The sequence below is a fragment of the Notechis scutatus genome, chromosome 1, assembly GCF_049901735.1.
Source record: "Notechis scutatus isolate UNSWTSFEM ecotype Mainland chromosome 1, rNotScu1.2, whole genome shotgun sequence".
Lineage (NCBI taxonomy): Eukaryota > Metazoa > Chordata > Lepidosauria > Squamata > Elapidae > Notechis > Notechis scutatus.
Window position 1 is genome coordinate 276704875 of NC_142009.1, and position 20654 is coordinate 276725528.

The 20654-nt window shown below is 38.3% G+C and overlaps 1 protein-coding gene across 3 annotated transcripts in view; it reads left to right on the plus strand.

Moving 5' to 3' along the window:
• Positions 1-300: 300 nt before the first annotated feature.
• Positions 301-20654, plus strand: part of RPAP1 (RNA polymerase II associated protein 1) — a 43147-nt gene continuing 22793 nt past the window's right edge. The window contains exons 1-12 of one of the 3 annotated variants that reach the window (XM_087951677.1): positions 301-437; positions 970-1207; positions 3959-4104; positions 5006-5098; positions 7328-7487; positions 10046-10222; positions 10745-10984; positions 16355-16470; positions 16662-16760; positions 17348-17449; positions 18268-18435; positions 20042-20233. In XM_087951677.1, the coding sequence (XP_087807803.1) occupies positions 1018-1207; positions 3959-4104; positions 5006-5098; positions 7328-7487; positions 10046-10222; positions 10745-10984; positions 16355-16470; positions 16662-16760; positions 17348-17449; positions 18268-18435; positions 20042-20233 (1683 nt within the window). In that variant the 5' untranslated portion in view covers positions 301-437; positions 970-1017. The remainder of the gene's footprint in view (positions 438-969; positions 1208-3958; positions 4105-5005; positions 5099-7327; positions 7488-10045; positions 10223-10744; positions 10985-16354; positions 16471-16661; positions 16761-17347; positions 17450-18267; positions 18436-20041; positions 20234-20654) is intronic. The other 2 variants (XM_087951678.1, XM_087951679.1) reach the window with 2 other exon arrangements.

Sequence of the window (20654 nt, forward strand, 5' to 3'; positions counted from 1 at the left end):
GTGACATGAAATTTTGCCCTTGCTAAACTCTTTTTAAACCTCTGCTGTCAGAAACCAGTATTCTTTAAGAAATTTGAGCCTGACGCTTGCGGAATGATCCCCCCCACCACAAAAATTATCTCCCAAGCATAAAGTAAACAGACGACACTAGCAATCACAAAAACGCCACGTGCGCCCTTCGATCAGCAACAGATTCCTCCCCTCTCCCTTCCAATCACGAGAGAGCCGAGGGGCGTGGCATCCTTCTCAAGGGACGTCACCTGAGAGCACCGCCTCCCCCGTTTTTTTCCTGACTTGCTCGCGCCTTAAGATGACGTACTTCTTGCGCCTCTAATTTTGGTTTCTAGCGGCTCAGAGCGTGAGAACGGCGAAGGGCGGACGAGCCCGGGAAAATCCGGGCGGGTAATCTTAAGAGGGTTTTTGTAGGTTGAAGCAAGGTAGGTTGAGCCTCTAAAAATGGACTCGCGTGGTTATTCTGGATGGAGCGAAGGTTTCCTTTGATTCCAAGGAATCCCGTTCCTTTCTTTAGAGCAGGGGTCTCCAACCTTGGCAACTTTAAAGCCTGGCGGACTTCAACTCCCAGAAGCTTAAAGTGGCCAAGGTTGGAGACCCCTGGTTTAGAAGGAGGCTCACGAAAAAAGGATCCAGTCGTATTTTTGTTGCTAACCCGAAATAGCAAGCCCGGCTGAAAAATAAACTTGCTCCATTCACTCCTTCCCGCATCCCTTGGTAGAGAATGTTATTGTAACTTACAGAAAGTACTTACTGCAATGCTTTTTGCATTCTTTCATTCTAAATGAACTTAACACTTCATCTATGATGGTCCTTTAGCACTCCTAAAATTGGATATTATATTCTGGGTGTGGCAATAATGATGGGATATAGAATTCAGATAACTTGTAAGCTTGTTTTCCTACATTTCCAAAACATGACATTTTTCATTTTTCTTTCTTTTACTATTTGCCTTAGGTATGCCACATATTCTTTTTTAAACAGAAGCAGAAACATATAAGAAGGATGTTGTCAAGGCCTAAGCCTGGAGAGTCAGAAGAAGATCTGCTGAGGTTCCAAAATCAGTTCCTGGAGACTAAATCTTCCCCAGGAGTTAAAGTAGTAAAGAAAGCGGATAAAAGAAGAGGAGATGTGGACAGAGACAATGATGATAGACGCCCATTGCCGTTCAGCAGGGATGTGGTGATGCTGGATGGTATGTTCCTTTCAAATTATTTTATGCAGATTATTGGCAATGTTAAAAATGGATATAGCCAAAAAATGTGTATCTTATTTGTTACAATTGTTATAATTTCATAGCAGTCTGATATGGTCCATTTTACATTTGATATGATAAAATTCCATATGTAGTTTAATCTAAACTAATCTAGAATCATCCAGCTCTGCTATATTCTAGCATCGGACTTCTTTCTTCTTCTTCACATTTATCTTCTTGGTTGAACAGTCTGTTTGATTTAACCTGTGCTTGCCATTTCACCCTGTATAAGCATTTTTACAGTTGAACTTCACAAGGTACATGTAGTCTTTTGGTTGATTGAGCCAGAGTTTTTTGAGTCATTCCTTTAGCTGATGACTTTATGCATGTAATTCTAGAGCTGTTCTTGCAATGGTAGTGTTACTGCTATATACCGTAGTACCTGGCCATCACCACTGCAGATGTGATTCTTGCATTTTCTCAGCAAGAAATACATCTTCACTTATCACTTGGTCTAGTCTTACTATGGAAGTAACCACTGTAGCATCCTCATCTGTACAATATGGAAACCCTGTTTGTGTGTATTTGATGCTGGTCAACATTTCTACACTGTACACCGTACATCGCTAATGGTTTGATGACCATTTAGTAGATTTGGATTTCAGGAACAACATAAAGAAATTTACTTGTTTCATAGAATACCAGTAACTTGGGGCCACTTCATCAAGGCAACATTTACTTCTATTGTCATCTAGTAGCCTGTCACACTTAGAAGTATGTATAACCCCAGGTATTTGAATGGGTATCTTATTTAATTTGATGCTACCTTTTTTGAATGTACCATTGGTCTGGGAACTGCATTTAGGATATTAAATATTCTTCATATTGAACTTTATTTCAAAGTCATTTAGATGCATATCTCATTCCTATATTAATATTTCAGGTTCCCTTACATTTTGCTACTAATCATGACATCATCATATATAATAAGTCCATTAATGTTGTAAGATCTGGTCACAGTGTCGTATAGAGAATGAAGAGCAGTAGTGAGAAGGTAGATCCCTGGAACACACCTATGAAGATTATAAAAGCATTTAAATTTAAAGATTATAAAAGCATTTAATGGCAGCATTACTTACTAAGTGAACCACAATGTTACTCACTGGTAACATTGTGGTTCAGCAGATGTAGGTCTTGAATGCACTATACAATCTATATGTATTTGGCTGAATGCTTTTTCTAGGCTTGTGAATGCCAGATGTGTTTGTTTTTTTTTGTATTGCTCTATCAGTAGATCAGCAGTATTTATTTTGTGAGTTTTTCCAAAGTTGTTCTTAGAGCCACACTGATTTGACAAAATGGGGATGTCTCAGAAATGTGCATCTAATATATATTCAAAAAATTCCATGGTGAGGTGTAATAGCCAAGTTGGCTCGTAGTTTGAGCAGTGCTATACTTTGCCTTTATCTTTCCTGATTCATATTTTGTACAGTTCTGCCAGATTGATTTTCTTCTAAATTTTGTTGAGCGCTGTAAGTTATTCTGCTCTATGTGCTTCAAGTAGCTTCCAGATTTCAGCTGGGATGTCATCCAAGCTAGTCACTTTGTTGGTCGTCCTTTTGCAGATGGCAGCTGAAACTTCTTCAATACGGATGGCAAGTAGCAAAGCAGAAACAGGGTTAGTTTAGCCAATAGTGGAAGAGGGAACTGTTTAATGCAGCTTGTCTCAAAATAGTTCCTATATTGACAGTGTAGGGTTTTTGGCTGTTCTAGCAGTCATCTGTTCTTATATTCGATATTGATGACTTGTCCTAAATTTTGTGTGGAGTATTAGCACATTTTATAGCAAGGTAGTTGACTTTCTTTGTCCCATCAGATTTGCAGATGATTTAGTTTTTATTTTGGAGGATCTATTAAAAACAGGCCTAAGCTAATTAAAAAAAAGAGGAATATGGTGAAATGGCAGAATTGAAAATAAAGAGAAAACTAAGATATTATTAAAAAATCTCACAGAAATGCAGAAAAAAGAGTTAATGAAGAGAATTCAGATTACGAAGAAAGTAAAATATTTAGGGATTAATTTAACAGCAAGATGTGTAACTATTAAGGAAGATAATTATTATAATTATTATATTTCAGTGATCTTCATTGGGTAATTTAGCTGTAGCATTTGAGATAGGGAGAAAAATCCACCCCCCTTTCTTCATTCCATGCATGATTTCATATTCCCAGTCCTGTCCCTGCTCTCCTCTTTTCTTTTTCAAGCTAACAAGTTCCAAATGTTCTAACCTTTCACCCTAAGGAATATCTCTGAATCCTCTGATCATTTTGATTGTCCTTTGATATAATTGTATGTACTTTAAATCTTTGCAAAGTGCATTCTAATATCACTTGTTTTGCTTCGATTTGAACTTTCTTTCTGAGACGCCTACATCAGCCAGTTAATTAAGAACCCTGAGTAAAAATTACTTTGGCCGAGTTCACTTATTGTGCTGAGCCACAATATGTTCAACACGATTTTGCTCAGTACAAAGTGTAAACTTTGGCATTATGTTTTGTTAAATATGGTCGGTTATTATCATAAAGCAAGTGGCTATGGCTTCTTAGTACAAAATGTTTGTTTCTTAATTTTATATTGTTCTAATCAATACCACAGTTACTTAGGATTTATTTTTCATTTCCTATCCTTGGAAGAAGAAACTATTGGATCACTAATTTTCTACCTATTTGTTATTTTCTTTGGTTTCTCAGATTTTCCAGATGTTCCTCCACTTCTGACACCAGCTCCTCCAAAGAAATCCAGATTCAAAAGTGCCCGTGTCCATTTTGATGAAGATCCAGGGAAGCAGATGGATTGTAATGATCAACATATCACAGCCGTCTTAAGCAAAATCATTGTACGTCATATTTGTAGAAACTGTTATAAAAACAAACATGACTGATGACATATTAAAACCAAACCATATGCTCTAAAAATAAGTAAAGTAAAATGATATATATGAAAGTCATGCAATCATGACATTTCTTGAACATCTAAATTTTCATGCTTTCTCGTTTTTGTTTAATTTATAATTCAATCTGGGTTGGTAGTAAGAATTTTTCAAGATCTGGCCACTGGATCTACAGAATCTACTAAACCATATGATTGGTCTCTTGCTACCATTTACAGTGACTTATCTTTCCAAGCTTTATAACAGAGATTGGTATTATCTTCGCTGCCCAGGATTTCTTTAGATGGTGCGTAACATTGACTTTGGAATATTTTGTATAACAATTTTTTCCCATTAAGGTGCTCCTTTCCTAAGTTGTTCTTAGGTAGAATAGACTTGATGAATGTAAGATGAAGATGGGAAGAGAAATGGATAGTTTTGTTCAACCAATGGAAGCTGCTTTGTGAATCTAATGTTTTCTGTCTGAAGCATAGCCACTAAATTATTGCTTAATGGCTATGAATAGCTGCCAGTTTTGTTTTATAAGTAGTCCATTCCTGATCAGGAGGGAAGTGAGATTGTAAGTGGCCATGAGAGTTATTTAAGACTTATTAAATTCTCACTGAAGAAAATTGCATTTGAATCATCTGAGTCCCAACTCTTTTTGCTTTGTCCAAACTTGGCAATTTTAGAACTTTTGGATTTTAACTCCCAGAATTCCCCAGACAGCCAAGCTGATGGGAATTCTGAGAATTGAAGTCTACAAGTCTTAAAATTGCCAAGGTTTGATGCTCTTGTCCTAGTCAGTACTAACCATCATGGTTTGGATAAGTAAGATTCAAACGTGTCATTACTTTATCTGTGGCAGGAACATGATACTAGCAGTGCCAGGGTGACAATGCCATTGTTCACAAGTGATCCATTTCCCAAAGTTTTTCATCGATCTGAAATAAAAACTGAGGTAAGAAAAATCAGCGTTGTACTAAAAAATTTACTTAACTAGTTTTGCCTCTTTTTTGTTCTACTAATTTTAAGTTTACTTTTTAATTCTGAGTTTTGTGCTGAGATTCAAAAATATTGTCCACACATGGATATTTATTGTGTTTTGTTGTGATAACATTTCACGGAATACCTAAAGTTTCAGCAATGCTACTTCACTTTTGAAGGAAGCTGTGATGATGGCCTGATTCAGAGGACCTGAGCTGATTGAAAGGACCAGCTAAGGAGGGGAAGTAAAAAGGAGGAGCTACTATGTCAGGAAAAATGAATACTGAGAGTGAGATTACCTCCCTTTCTGTTGGCAACTATAAAACGGCCATAGAAATGTTTTATGAGTTGACACATTTGGTCAGTTTCTACCTAGCTCCATCTGTTTCAGGGTGTCTCTCATGGTGATAGAATGAGAGATAGATAAGGAATAAGAAAGGCAACCTATGGCTTTCTAGAACTGCAACTCCCACAAATCCAAGCTTGCATGATCAAGGGCAAGACATTATAGGAATTACCCTAAATAGCTAGAGGGCACGATAGGAAGAGGGAGCTAAGTGTCAGTCTGTGCTCCATTCAAAATCCAAGAAAGAAATACTCAGACTCCATAGCTTAGAGCAAAGTTTTTCTTTTACTGAAATTCAAAGTGGAAGCTACAGGTAGAATTCTGAATCTAAGGAATTTGGCACACAGATCACATATACAAAGGGATGAAATTGTTCCCACCCCCCAAAGTCCAAAAGACTCTTCCAATCAAAAGTTCTGAATATGATCATGTGGGCATCTTCAGGTGGTGATGAGGCCTCTGTCCGTTGACCTTGACATATTTTGATAAAACTTCACAGCTGCGCAAAGGAAAGAAAGCTAAGCAAGGAAATAGAAACTTAAGAGCAGGAATTTATACTCCCCCCCAACTCCTCATTTATACAAGACAAGAACGTAACACCTCCAGTTCTCTTCCCACAAGATGCAACTCCTCCCCCCTCCCCCCCCTCCCCGGTTACTCATGGCAACCGAAAGATGCAAAGCAGTAGAAAGCAATAGAAAAGTAGAAAAGATCTTGAAGGCTGACACTAAGTCTGTCAGGCTGATTTATGGGGCAGGAACTCTTGTATGCACTGGACTGGAAGAAATTTGCTGGATTTCAGCCTAAGATTTGATTCCTGAACTTAGGTCAATCTCCTTTCATTGAGCAATGGATTACAAAATAAATCTATCTGTAGAAAAGGGCAATGAAGAATTGCATTTTTTCCTTATATCGCAGCCATCTACTGTAAGTTTTACTTGGGTTGTAATTAGTGCTTTGGGATACTGAAATGCCAGCCTTTGGAGATACTGAGGGAAGATGCTAATGCAAAATTCGTTGGAAAATATTTATAATTATCGAGTCATCTTCATAAATAAAGATATAGGAAAGCAAAGTTCCTATATATTTTTATTAGGGAACAAGCCCCTATTAAGACAGCATAACTCAGATTAAACCCTGGTAAAAATCCATAGGACTACACCATGAATCAAATATCATATATTCGTATACATTAAAGAAGAGAGCAAATGTGGATAATGCATATTGATGTGGATGAAGATCCACTATGGATGAAGGGGCAGGAAATGTAATGAGTTGTGTGTGATCATACAAGTGAGAACTGTAAGAAAAGCCAGCTAATACTGCTTTATGTCAAGTCAGTCTGTCCCCTAGTAATGCCACACTCTGTGGCCAGTTTCTCTTGGAATATATATTCTCTATATGTGTCTTAAGCATTAATACTAGTTTTGGGGTTCTCGCGGTCTTGCTGCATACATACTGTATTTTTCGCTCCATAACACGCACTGGATTATAAGGTGCACTTAGGTTTAGAGGAGGAAAACAGGCAAAAAAAATTAGGAGCAGCAGTGTAGTGAGGGCAGGAGGCAGAGCCTGAGAGGACCATAGATAGGTGCCCTCTCATGTGCCAGCTCTGCCTATTGACTCCTGCACTGTGGAAAAGAGACAGAAGAGGCAGGGTTCAGCACTGTAAAAGGACCCCACTGCCACAGCCCTGCTGCTATTCACCAAAGGACCGCAAAGGACTTTTTTTGGGGGGGGGGGGAGTGCATCTTACAGAGAAAAAAATATGGTATACCTGTACTTTCTAATGCCCACCATAGCAACAAAGCATGGGAAAATGGTGTAGTTTTGATTTGCTGTCTTGTCTTCCTGCAGGTGAAATCAGCACCTGCGAAAAAAAGCATCTTTGCTCAGAAAATAGCTGCCAAGAGGGCAGCTAAAGGAGATTGCACACCTCATATTGCTGTTCAGCAGTCAAATTCAAGACAGGTCGCTTCACATACTTTGGAGGCACAGATCCGTGAGGAAAATGCAGGTGAATGTTATGATGGACTCAGTAAGCCTTAGAGATGCTTAGGAAGGTGAACATGTGAGAACAAATAGCTCTTTAAAAGTGGGTGGTTGCCTTCAAGGTCTCTTTGACACTGTGAGTGTAATTTTGTGCAGGCTTACTGAACTCAATGTGATTTATTTCAGAGTATAAACCTGTTTAAGATTATAAATTAATCCAAAGAGTTGTAAATGACTTCCTCCATTACCGAAAGTGTGGCAGTCTTTGCTGATTGTCGTGCTGAGATTTTTGTGGCATATCTTCTCTTTTTATAGGAGAATTTCCCCATTCTTTGGGGATCACTGCCATGGCACATAAGGAGTTGTCCTATTTCCCAGGCAGCTCAATTCCTTTGTCTGAAAAGGGAATTTGGATTTAACCTTTGAATTCCATTTCAGATTATAATCCAAATTCCAAATAAAAATTGTATACCTGGACAAGAAAGGAGTGAGTAAAGTGTTATGTTGTGTTTAGATACAATGGTTTTGCTATGTATTGTTTCCTTAAGCACAACACACTTTCAGACTTTCTTCCTCACTAAGACATTGCATTCTGCCACCCTGCAATTTTTATAGTTTAGATTTGAAAGGCTGCTCAACTCACCAATCATTTTACATCTCTACATATTATTGTGTAGAAATTAAAAATTAGGAAAATGTCTGAAACCAAGCAAAATGGAATAAACGTAACAGAGGAAACAAAGATGCATTGTAAGTAAGACAGAACACACCAAGTAACTATACTCTGGGCCATCCCAGAATTTGGAGAAGAGAAAAAAAAATCAAAAATCATTTAAAGGATTCCAAGTTGGAGCAGTCTGAAATTCCCTGGAGATGCTATTGCAGAGAAGAGGCATTGTTATAGAAAAAGAACAGATAAAAATGAAACTTTGATCTTGGGTTTTGATGATTAAATAGATTGTTGTCATAGAAATGGCTAGTATTAACTTTATATGTGAAAAGTTGGGACTATAATCTTATCATGTAATTTACTGCACCAAAAAAAGTTGGAAGTCATGCTTTTTGTTGTTTCTTTTCCCCTTCCTTACTCTATTCCACTTGCCTTTTCCCCTTATCTTCTATTGTTTTTATTTTCATTTGTATTTTATATTCAGCAATTTTAAAAAAAAAAATGTGGAAAAATATTTGCAACCTCCTGCTGGCTTCACCACTGACTTTGTTGGAAGCTGTCAATGGTGATCATGTGATTGTAGGACTCTGCAACACTAATTGCAAGCTGTTGCCAAGTACTCAAATTGCAATGATATAATCGGGAAGATGCTGTGACAGCCACAACTATGAGGACTGGTTTTAGGTCCCTCTCATTTAGCACTGTATAACTTTGAACAATTGCTGAATAAGTAGAAGTTAAGTGAAGACTATCTCTAATCAAAATTTAAAACTACAAGTGTTTTTCTTGGGGCAAAGCTTTTTCTTCCAACTATTGTGTTTCCCTGAAAATAAGACCCAACCAGAAAATAACCCCTAGCGTGATTTTTCAGGATGCTTGTACTATAAGCCCTACGCCCAAAATAAGCCCCAATCAAAATCATCAGCCAGATGGGTGCATCAGACATGATATTCTTTCGATTAAAATCGGAATTCCGATTTTTTGGGGAATCGCCCCCCCTTCCCCCCCTTCTTCTCCTCCTTCCCCTCCCCTCGGAGGCCCCCTGAGTCAGGGGTTGCTATCGCCGGCGCGGCTCCAGTCCCGCGTTGCCTCGGGAAGGGAAAGGCAAAAAGGAAGAGCCGCGGCGGCGCTTTGCAACGGCAGCAGCGGCACCGGAGCAGACCAGCCGTCTCTCCATCTGACGGCCTCGGCCGAATCTCTGCCTCCCAGCGTGCTTGGTCCTCCGCCCGCAGGCTTCCCCAGCCCTTTGCCAAGTGGGTTTTCCGCCCCAGCCCGGCAGGGCCCTCGCTGCCTTCCCCTCACCTGGCTGGCCGGGCTCCTTGAGCAACCCGGCTGCCTCGTGCCAAGAAGCGCGCTGCCAGGCAGGGGCAATGCGGCGCAGGGCAACACGCCACCGCCCGGCCCCGGCGAGCGCTCCCCGGGCGGCGGCCTCGGCCCTGCCACCAGGGAAGCAGCTGCCCAGCTCCAGAGCTGATCCACACCTGACCGGCTGGAAAGGAAGGGTGTGTAGCGTTGGTGTTGTGTGTGCGATTTCTTGGTGTGTGGCGCGGGGTCTCTTGGCCGGCCCCGATTTTTTTTTCAGAGGGGAATATCATGCCTGGTGCATTTACTGTATACTGTTCCCTGAAAATAAGCACAATATGTCTTTTGGAACAAAAATTAATATAAGACCTGGTCTTATTTTCAGGGAAACACGGTATTACGATTACAGGGATAAACTCAACTATATAGCTAGATTATTAACTTTAAATTATAGAGCAAAAAATATAACTGGGTACTTTCCTCATTATAGCACCTACAGTATTTATTTTTCTTGGGAAGAAAAGCTTAAGAGCAAAATATAACTGTGAAGGATAGTGAAACAAATAGTTAACCCTATTTTAGGTAACATCTAAGTGCCCTTGACTTTTTAGGTGAAGCTGTTGGTAGCATACAAAGTCAGTTGCCTCGCATTGTCACTGGTGAAGGTCTTGGAAGCCTGAGTGGTGAGCAGGAAGTCCAGAACATCCACAAAGAAAATTTAGAAAAGTTGCAATCGATGTCCAAAGAGCAGATCTTGGAGGAGCAGAAGCGACTGATGGCTCAGTTAGGTAAATTATTTTTGCTGACTTACCTTAGCTCAATACATATCTTGGCAAACTTCAATCAGTCGATGTGCTTTATTCATGTATGTATTTTGATTTCTTTACTTTTCTTCTATAGTTAAGGCATGACACATTCCTTAATATTTGAAAAATACAAATGAGATAAATTTCCAGTACAGTAGAATAAAGTCCAAAGCACCAAAGCTCTATTAGTTTACAATTCAAAGGTACATATTGGTTCCCATATTTGAAGCCTTCCTCTTTGAATGTTTAATTTATGTAGCAGTCCGCATAACAGAGGCATAAAATAGAAAATTGATTCTGGGTTTCCCAAGAATAAGAAAATGCTTCATGGCATAAATTGGGATGTGTGTATTTAATTTGCATTCCCAAAGTTTCCCTTACCTAAAGACTAGATAGATAAGCCTTTTCCAGATATTTAGTCACTGGACTGAAAGAAGTGAAATATTATTGCATTGAAGGGGACCACTAACAACGTTTATATTTTGTCCTGTTTTCATTTCTCAGATCCCAATTTACTTGTTTTCTTAAAGTCACGGTATGGTACTTGCACAATGAAAGAAGGAGAAAGGAAAAGTGAACAAGACAGGTCAACAAGGCTTATAGAGCCCCAAACATTGCCTGAATCCCAGCCTGAGGCAGCCGAAACACTGACAGATACTTTCCAACAGAAAGCAAACACAGAAAAGGAACCAGGCACGAAGGCCTTTCTAAGATCTGAAGCCCCTATACGAATGGATGCTACAGGTAACAGAAGGCATAGCTGTCAGAATCAATGCAGTAACTTATCTTTCTGAACTAAGATGCCAGGTTTTCAGATGTCACATTCATGTTCAGTTTTGTAGGTTGATGTTCATTTCGCACAATCTTAGTCAAACTAGAACAATTGCATTTTTTTTGTTGCACACCAAAAGTTACTGGAGAACCAAGAAGACACTATTTTACATTGTCTTGATGGAAGGGGAAAACTCTTCCTTTTCTTGCTCCTTGGAGTGGAGAAGAGAAACTATTTCTGCTCACCTTTGAGTAAAATCCAGATTAATGCTTCTATTGGTTACTAATACCTAATGGGAGATGTTTATACACAGAGAATGTATTGGGAATTTAGTAGGGCTCTTCTCATCCTAGATGCTTCTTCAGCTCTGACTGGATGGTGGGGAAGCCTTTATTGGCATCAAAATGAGATAGGTATTTTTAATTAATTAATTGCCTTATCTCATTTGTTAGGGAAGCCCGGAGAAGAGCTTCCAATAAAGACTTTAAGACTGAGTTTACTTTCTGTTCTGGGAGCACACTGTGGTATTTATTGGATGGACTATCTCTTCTAGCAGAGATAGATGAGATTTGTAGGATTTAAAGTTCTGGGGCTTGTTATATAGATTTTTTTTGGTAAACTGGTTGTTAGCTGCCCAGAATTATGTGTGGGCAGCCATATAAATTTTTTCAATAGATGAACAAATAAAATGGCTCTCGGCAAGAATTGACTAAGCTTAAAGGCACTTAAGAGGTTTTATTTTTTGTAATAGGACATGGGTTTTCCATGCTGAAGGACCCAAATCCAATCTTTGATCTCTTACAGACAGAAAGTTTGCAAGTAATGAAAAATGCTTCTTCCCGGACAGTAAAAGTGAACAGTGATCTTATTGCTGAATCACATATTTATGTTGGCTATTTAATGACTCGCACAAATGCAACTGAGGTATTTAGATAGAATTTCTGAAATGTATTTATTTAGCAAACTTTTATGGGCACCTATCTCACACGGTGACTGCAGGTGGCTCACCAATAAAAACAACAATATAGAAACAAATATCTTTCCCAGCAGGTGCTAGACCACTCATACTGTGAACCTCCTGAGTCAATACTTTATTTGCCCAATATGTGGAAAGCAGGACCAATTCTTCACAGCTTTCCAGAAGGCTAAAAGGGTGGAGGTGCCTGAATCTTAACATACATTATTGGAAGCATTTCTTCTTCCAGAGTTCTTTGAAAATACTTTTAATTAGATAAAATTAAGTTTTTCATTTTTGCCCGAGAGTGCCATAATGATGATTTCTTATAAGAAGCCACCTTTAATCCATGTAATATAGCCCTGTCTTGTTTCACCAAACCATGCCTAAGATTAATCACAGTTTAGGTTTTCTGCAGTGTATTAAGCTGCAGATAAAAATAAATAAACCAGGTAGTAATATTTTCCTCAGAGTCGTGCTGTAAATAGGACATTGCATAAGCCAGGGTTACATTAGTTGCTATAACTGAAAACCCCGATTTCTTGTAATGCTTCAACAGAACTGCTACAATGCAATTTTAAAATTCACTAGCTCCTCAGCTGCAAGTCAGTAAATGCCACAAATTCACCTGTCTGGATGTTTTCATGGCCTCGTGGATCCTGTGAGAACAGCAGGTGGAGGCCGTGGGCAGGAGGGCCTTTGCAGACTTTCTCTGCCATTTTTCAAATGGGAAGCTTGGCTGGCTACCAGCCATGCCCTTGTCATCTTATGTCTGGACACTTTGCGGCTTACTTGCCATGGTGTTGCATCTGACCTAAAAAGCAGTGCTCCAGGTATTACAGACCGATCTGCATTTGCCAATGTGCTCTTTTCTACAGGATCTTTATTTGTTGCCAGCTAGCTTTTGGTTGCAATTCTAGGGATCTGGAATCCTGCATGGCTTAGGATCTGGATATCTTCGGGGTCATCTGCTCTGGGAAGAATCTGGATGCCAAAGATTTGTTAGGGGAAATAAGTTCATCTGAAAGGGTGTGGTTATTAGGGACCCATTGTGCATGCCTTCTCAGTGATGCTTCCCTCCTGTCTGGAATACCTCCACTTGGATATGAGGACAGCCTCTTCCATTCTCAACTTCCGTAAAGTTTTCAAGATCTTTGGGAACAGAAGAGAGTGGATGATTTATCCCAGGGGTTTCGAAACAGCTGATTGGTTAGCGCATGTGTTTATGGTTTGTTTAGGTTTTGAAAATTCAGTGACTGCCTTGGATAAAATATTGTATACATGCCTCCAATCCAGAAATGGTGGCATTTGCATCCATTATGACAGGCTTATTTGATTATAATATTTGCAGCCTGCTATTCCTCCAGAACACACTAAGTGGCATTTCAACTGCACAGCTGCCTGTGGGGCAAAATAATTTGAATGAGAATTATATGCCCAAGTCTGTTATGATTGAACAAAAGTTCTGTGTGGTTTTCCTGCATCCATGCAGAGGGCTCTAATCACTGAATCTCATTTGCAAGCAGAGGTAACTCTGCATTTGGTGATTCATTTTGTACTCGTAGGAGCATGCAACTTTGCAAAATGTCAAGGGGAACTCTGTTTTGAATGGGAGCCTGTTTTAAATGTAAAACAGGCCATCATTTTGAAAACATTTCAAGCTTGAAATAATTCTGGATTCTGGGTTTGAACTGCTCCGAGCATTCCTTTTGCACTCAAAATGGGTTGTTTCATGCTTCAAGTGGTCCCAAACTAATGTTTTGTATATACAATGCCTGTTTGATGCTTCTAAGGAACATTGAACTGCATTACCTGGTGTGTTTTGTAGTACAGGCAGTGTTTGCTGCTGAATATTAAATGTAAAAGGGCAGATCTTTAGTGGATGGGGTGGATCATATCTATGAAACTCCATGTAAGGTTGACTAAACTGGCACCACAGGCTGACTACCTCTCAGTATGAAAAACTAAATAGAAGCTTGAAAAAAACCCTGTGCCTATTCAGCTTCTGGGCTGCCAGCTTGCATTGCTGTAGGAGGATTTATCAGGGACTGAATAGTCTGGTGATAACAGTAGAATAAGTAACAGTATTTTTCCCCCTGTTGACAAAGTTTTAGTGTTTATGTTTCAGGTACATATAACTAATCCGATTCAGAGCGTGGTTTAATTAGCTTTCCTCATTTAGTGATTAATTGAAAGAAAACACACACAGACAGAGTGAATGATAAATACCAGAACAATACACATTTATGTTTATTTGTTCCTTCTTCCTGCTTCACACCCACCATCTTGATGCATTAAAAAAAGAGTTTGCAATGAACTGAATGTGAGTTAAATAGAAATTTGCAGAGATTTTTTTTAAAATCTGAATGAGTGCTTTAATTTTCTTTGTGTGTGTGTGTGTATGTTACATTTTAGATACTTGGCTTTTTTTCCTACAAAAAAGGAAGGCATGCTGTGTATTTCTACTACCCATGGAACTATAAGGGCAGGAAGAAAAAAACCTGCCTGAGCCTTAAAAATACCCTTGTTTCCTGACATAAAGATGGTCCTGTTAACATTTAGGAGAGAAGTGAAAACTATTCTCTGTTGCTGGGCTCTTAGATTTTAACTTTCCAGGGAGGCTTTTATCAGGTTTTACCAGCTGATATCAGTACATTATTATTGTTGCATTTATGCAAGGAATATCACAATCTTTGGAACTTTGCAGTCATTTGGGTTCTAACTCAAAACCTAGGAATGGTAGAAGTATAACGATATTGATAGCAATAATAATGGTTTTAACTTTTTATGGTGTTTTACATATGTGAACCAGACAGAATATGGCCACAAATGTACACACAGAGCAACAGTCCCAATCCATATAGAGAGCATGCCAGCAAAGAATTTAAAATGGCTAAAGTGGAGAAGCCAAAACACAGTGTAGCGGTATGTGGAAATGACATTGGGAGACAGGAAGGAGAGCTGTAGAGCGACAATTGGCATGTAAAACAGATCTCAGTCCATAGAAGGAGGGAGAACATAGGAAGCATGTTCAGAAGGGATCCTTCTGGTTTTCTGTGGAGTAAAATGAAAGGACGGGAGAAAGGCTAGAGATTAAAGACGGTATTAAGTTCAGACAGTATTTATTTATTCTTTACTTAATTTACTATTTCGGTATACTGCATAGTCACTTATCTGGCAGTTCCAACTTTAATATTCTTGTCCCTCAGATTGCAGAAAGTAAATTGAATTTGAGGTAAAAGTGGAGGGGTGGTTTCTTCAAAGTTAAATAATGAATTTAAGGCAGATGGAATCTCCAGGGACTTCCTGGTTTATTACTTAGAATCTGCACATGAATTTCACAATTTTAGGGATGCAGGAAACTTTATTTTGCTTTTTTAGCTTTTTCAAATTTTGTTTTTTTCAGTGTTAATATTTGAGAACTTAACTATTAATTCTAGACAACATTCCACCGGTGATGTTATGGATTTTTCAAATTCTCAGTGGATTGCTTCTTTATTGCTTCTATTGATTGTCTAGCCTATAATAACCAAATATTTGAAAAGCTTTATGTCCAGTCCTTTTCGGGATTTGCTCACTACTCTTATGGCCTTTGTTTTTATTGTTCTGATTGAGTTCTTACCTGTTTGTATTTAGTTCCTTGGATGCCTTGCTCTTTCTGTTTTATTTTTTAAAATGTCTGGAATTCAAAGGAATGTTTCAAGTGAAATAACCTCTCTGTTTGAGAAGCTCCTCTAAGATTTTTTTTAAAAAAATATTATTGCAACCTAGATTGTCATTTTTTCCTAATATGTGTATAGAATGCAATTTTGGTTATTAACCTTATTTTCTGTTCTTGATTTCTGTTCTTACAAAAAATAAGGGTTAAAACTGGTTGAGTGAGAATCTCTGATTCTTATGACGGAGAAACTTGGGAAACCAGTAGCGAAAACACAGCAGGGTGAGGCAGTTTTGAATATTAGGGCAGAATTCTTATGTACCATTAGATGGAGAACTTTTTTCCCTATATACGCCTTCCTAATTCTCTGCAGTAAATCTAGTTAGCTAACTTTCTTATGTTGGCGTAGGACTGTAGAATGAGGAGAGAGAGTTTAATTGTCATACCTGATATGCATATTTGACAGTTTTATTCATTCTGCGCACAAGGTGATTATCACTTGGCTTCATTTTATCATTAGCAACCTCTTCCCCTTTCTTCTCTAGAAGTTATGGAAAATTAAATTGTCAGTGGAGCTGTGATATTATGTGTGAAAGATGAGTCATTTGGGTGTTTTTCATCCCGTTGTTGTAGCATGAAATTATTTTTGAGAACCTTTCAAAGACAGTGATGTCTGCTTTTGTTTTTGTGCCCGAGAACAATAATGCTTGTCTTTGCCTTTCCAAAAAGATGATGGCCTTCCTGTGAAGCCTCAAAAGGAATGGGTCCACATGGACAGTGTAGAATTTGAGAAGCTGGAGTGGACGAAGAACCTTCCTCCATTGAGGCAGAACCAAATAAAAAAGGTTGGAAAATAAAAAACAATTTCTTCTCTTTTGCTTTTCAAATGATCTTTCTCCAGAACACATGAAAGTGGAAAGAATTTGGTTTGCTTAAATAGATTTCAGCGCTTTGAATTGTTCTAGATTTTCTGCCAAGTTTTTAGATATCTGAATAACTTAATAAGAAATTATGTTTTTGTCTCTTTTTCCAATAGGGGATGCAAGCACGCTTTAGTCTGAAAGGAGAACTTATTCCTCCAGATAAAGAGTTTCCCACACATTTGGGCCTACATCACCATGGAGAAGAAGCAGAGGTCTTCACTTCAAATTTAAGCATATCTGCAATCTTATTGTGTAGTGTGTGTCACAATGTTCTGCCATTTTTTTTACTTAATTCTGGATTAATGAGGGCCCACAGGATAAACTTGTAATGAACTGCTTAAAAGAATTTAGAAAGAAAAGAAGAACAAAACAAACACGAGGAAAAGCCTCAGTGTTTGGAACTTTTATAGCCCTTAAAAGAGGGCTATAAAATAAAGAACTCTCAAATTCTAGCCTTGCGGCAGATTGTATTTCTCCAGACTATTTTGCTATGTGAAGCTGATGTTATGAGCTTAATTCTTCTGAAGCTCTTGTTTTCCAGTTGCCTTTGTTGTAAACGTCCCCTTTTAGGCAGATTTATCAGGCCCATCATCTGCATCTGCTGTACTGGGATATGGATGGTGTGGAAGATGGGTAGAAGATGATTATTTTAACTCTTTGCTCAATGCAATTTTTATTCAGAGAAATGAACAATGGTCTGAGATGGTATTATATTACCATTACTGCTTCTTTGTGCTGATAGCGCGCTATACTCTCTAGTTAGTCTTGACTGTTTCAGTGTTTGTTTATTTGATCATAGAGGGCTGGCTATTCACTGCAAGAGCTCTTCCACTTATCTCGTAGCCAAGTCACTCAGCAAAGGACGCTGGCTTTACAGGTGCTGGGCCACATTGTCCAGAAGGTAAGCTCAGAGTTTGCGTACAGTTTGGATGCTTTCTCAGTGGCTCTTTTATAGAGTTCCATGTTCTTTTCAATAGGCATTGTGGTAGATGAAGTTGATAATGTAGCATCTTTATATATAATAGAGAGGTGTAGTTTTTGAATCCAAAGATATGGTGGATTCAGGGGAGTCACTCATGCCTAAAAATGCAGCTCCTTTAAGAACTTGCCAAAAAGTACAGCTTAGTGCCAATGCCAGATCTGAACCATTGTGACTTGCTCACACTTTGAATAGTATCAACATGTAGCCGTGAAATATTTTCTGACTCTACAGAAATACAGTAGTAGTTTTCCCACTGGTAATTAGGATTGCTGTTTGCTTTGATATATAGCCTGTAATTTGCCTTGGGAATCTCTTTCCCATTTGTTGAGAACATTGATTTAGGTCTCCTGTCCAATTGGTGAATTATTAAAAATTTCATTTAGAAATATAGTATGCCTAAACATAAAACATGAAGATAAAATTGTAGCCAGTAACCGCTCCATATTTTGTTGTCCTTTTGGAACTTGCGTTTCTGTGGTATGGTGTGAAGCAGGACCTGCTAAAGACAAGCCTTTTTCATCTGTTTTAGAGGTTCAAGGGTATACACAGTAAACCTAGGCTATAACTGCTTCTGTTGTCAATGATCTCCCATGACACAAGAAGGAGCAGCGCAGTAGCAGCTTTTCTGCTGTCCTAGGCAATTTTGTTGGTATGGACTAATAGGGACTGATGTCATCTGGTATGGACTAATGTCATTGTCCATGTTAATGCTGGTTTGCTTGCAATGTGTGTTTCAGGCGAAAGCAGGAGGGTTTACCTCCTTGCTGAAAGGAAGTGTCCTGCAGGTGTTGCTTGATGCCGGTTTCCTATTTTTGCTCCGTTTCTCTTTGGATGATCCAGTGGATAATGTCATAGCAGCCACTGTCCATGCTCTCCATGTACTGCTTGTCTCTCCGGATGATGAGGTTTGTATCCGCAGAATACTTGAATCTATTTAAAAGACTTCATTGCTCACTAAAAAGAAAGGAATGGCTAAATTCCTTCACCTGAGATGGATGTTGTCTTCCCCCATTCTATAAATCAAAGTGATGCTTTGAGCTTTTGTACCTGACTTCGTATTAGTGGTTACTCACCTTCTGATCCACTGTATTCCCATTTAAACATCTTGCAAATATTAAGTATTATTCAGAGGATTGTCTTGAATGATTTCTTTTGTAAATAGCAATAACAATAGCAATAGCACTTAGGCTTATATACCACTCCATAGTGCTTTACATACGGGACACTCTGGGCGGTTTACAAATATCAGCATATTGCCCCCAACAACCTGGGTCCTCATTTTATAATACAGAAACACATAATAGACTTTATTAATTGTTCTTAAGGGTCCATTAATTTCTATATTATGAAAACTGTTCAAATTGAAAAAATATTGAATAAATGGATGTTGTAGAAGTGTATTGTGGGTATTTCCTACTTCTTGTTGATCTGTCTTTTTAACTGCTCTGTTTCAACCAAGTACCAGGAATGTAAGCTACTTGGAGTCTCGTGATTGGAGAATAGTATAGAAAACAGTGTAATAAAAATAAAATAAATAAATACATTTTCTAGTTTTGAAAGAATCAGATCAGCTAGACAGTACCTGTGGTTTATTTCCTGACTATATGATAGCCAATTTAAAACAATTATTATGAGCAAAATGCCAGAGGAAGTGGTCTTTATTTTACATTCTTTTAAAGTGACCTTTGGGAAATGATTATTAATACGACTAGAGGGTAATTGGGCTTATTTTTAATTAAACAGATGCAAAATAAAAACAAATTTTATTTTCATGTGTACCTCAGAGAGGGTTTATAGAGTTAGGTAAAGAAGAAAGCTTAATAACATTTCCTATGTTTTTTTAAATCCAAATGTTTAAAAATATCTAGAATTTAGTGCTACTTTTCAGTGGCTGAATCAGGACTTCTACACTATTTTAATGGGAAACTGATGAATGTGTAAAATGCCAACTTTCCCCAAAGAACCTATGGAGTTCCATGGAGTTCTTTTAGGTGCCTAAACCAAAGATCAGACCCTGCTAATGGGATTAAGTTTGTTCCACCAAAATTTAAACGATCTGTATGCCACACACTCTCTTGATTTCTTCCAAATCAAGTCTCGACTTGGAAGATCTTTTGGAATAAATAATGGTATTGGGGAGGGGTTGCATGTTAGGGCAAAATAAAATTGACCATCTTACCCCATCCCCCCAATGCTTTTCCATCCTTTCTTCTCCTAGGATTCCATATTGCATCAAACTCCTTCATTTTTTAATTGTCTAAAAAAACTTTTAGACCTTAAAAAAAGGGGTCTTGCAATGAAAATTATGAAAATATGACCATTTTACTTACTGAAAAGTAGTAGCCTTGAACAAGATGTTTTACAATATTACTTCTGAAATCCCTTCCCAAACGGGAGATAACTAGGAATTTGATCTGGATCCTCTGCCGTGAATTCTGGATCTCAGTTGGTTTAACTATAAATCCATGTTTTCTCTCTGCTGAGAGCTTTTTGATGTTTGTTCCCTTCCAGGAATACCTTGACAAGTCTTTTGCATGGTACCAGGGCATGACTGTGTACCCTTTAATCCCAAGCAGTGAGGAAGGAGAACTTGAAGAGGAAGAGGAAGGTGTTGAGCTAACTCCAAATGAAAAAGTACCAGGGAAAAAAATAAAGGATGAAAACAAGCCAGATGCAGAAGTAGCACGGTATGATGTTGTAAAGGTAAAACATCCAAAATCATACCTCAATAATTCCCTCCCTCCATTGTTATGTTATTCCAACAGAGTAAAAAATTGATCGATGGTATGCTGAACATTTCCTCAATGAAACCAAACTTTGTATTAGATGTATCACTGATTTTTCTTAGCCTTCCAAAAACTAAGTTGATTACACCGGTGTAAAAAGCCCGTTGCTTTGAAGAGCTTTTGATCAGGGTTCATTTGCACAAGAAGATCTCTGTAGTTAATATAGACTTACGCTCAGAGAGAGGCTAGTATAATTAAGTACTTGATCTGTAAACTTTCTGACTTTTTATGTCATTAATTCGAAGAGTGGCAATTTGGAGATATTTTTTGTCATGAAAATTAGAGATGTCATATGACACACTTCTGGAGAATATCAGATCATTTTTAAGGGTAACTCT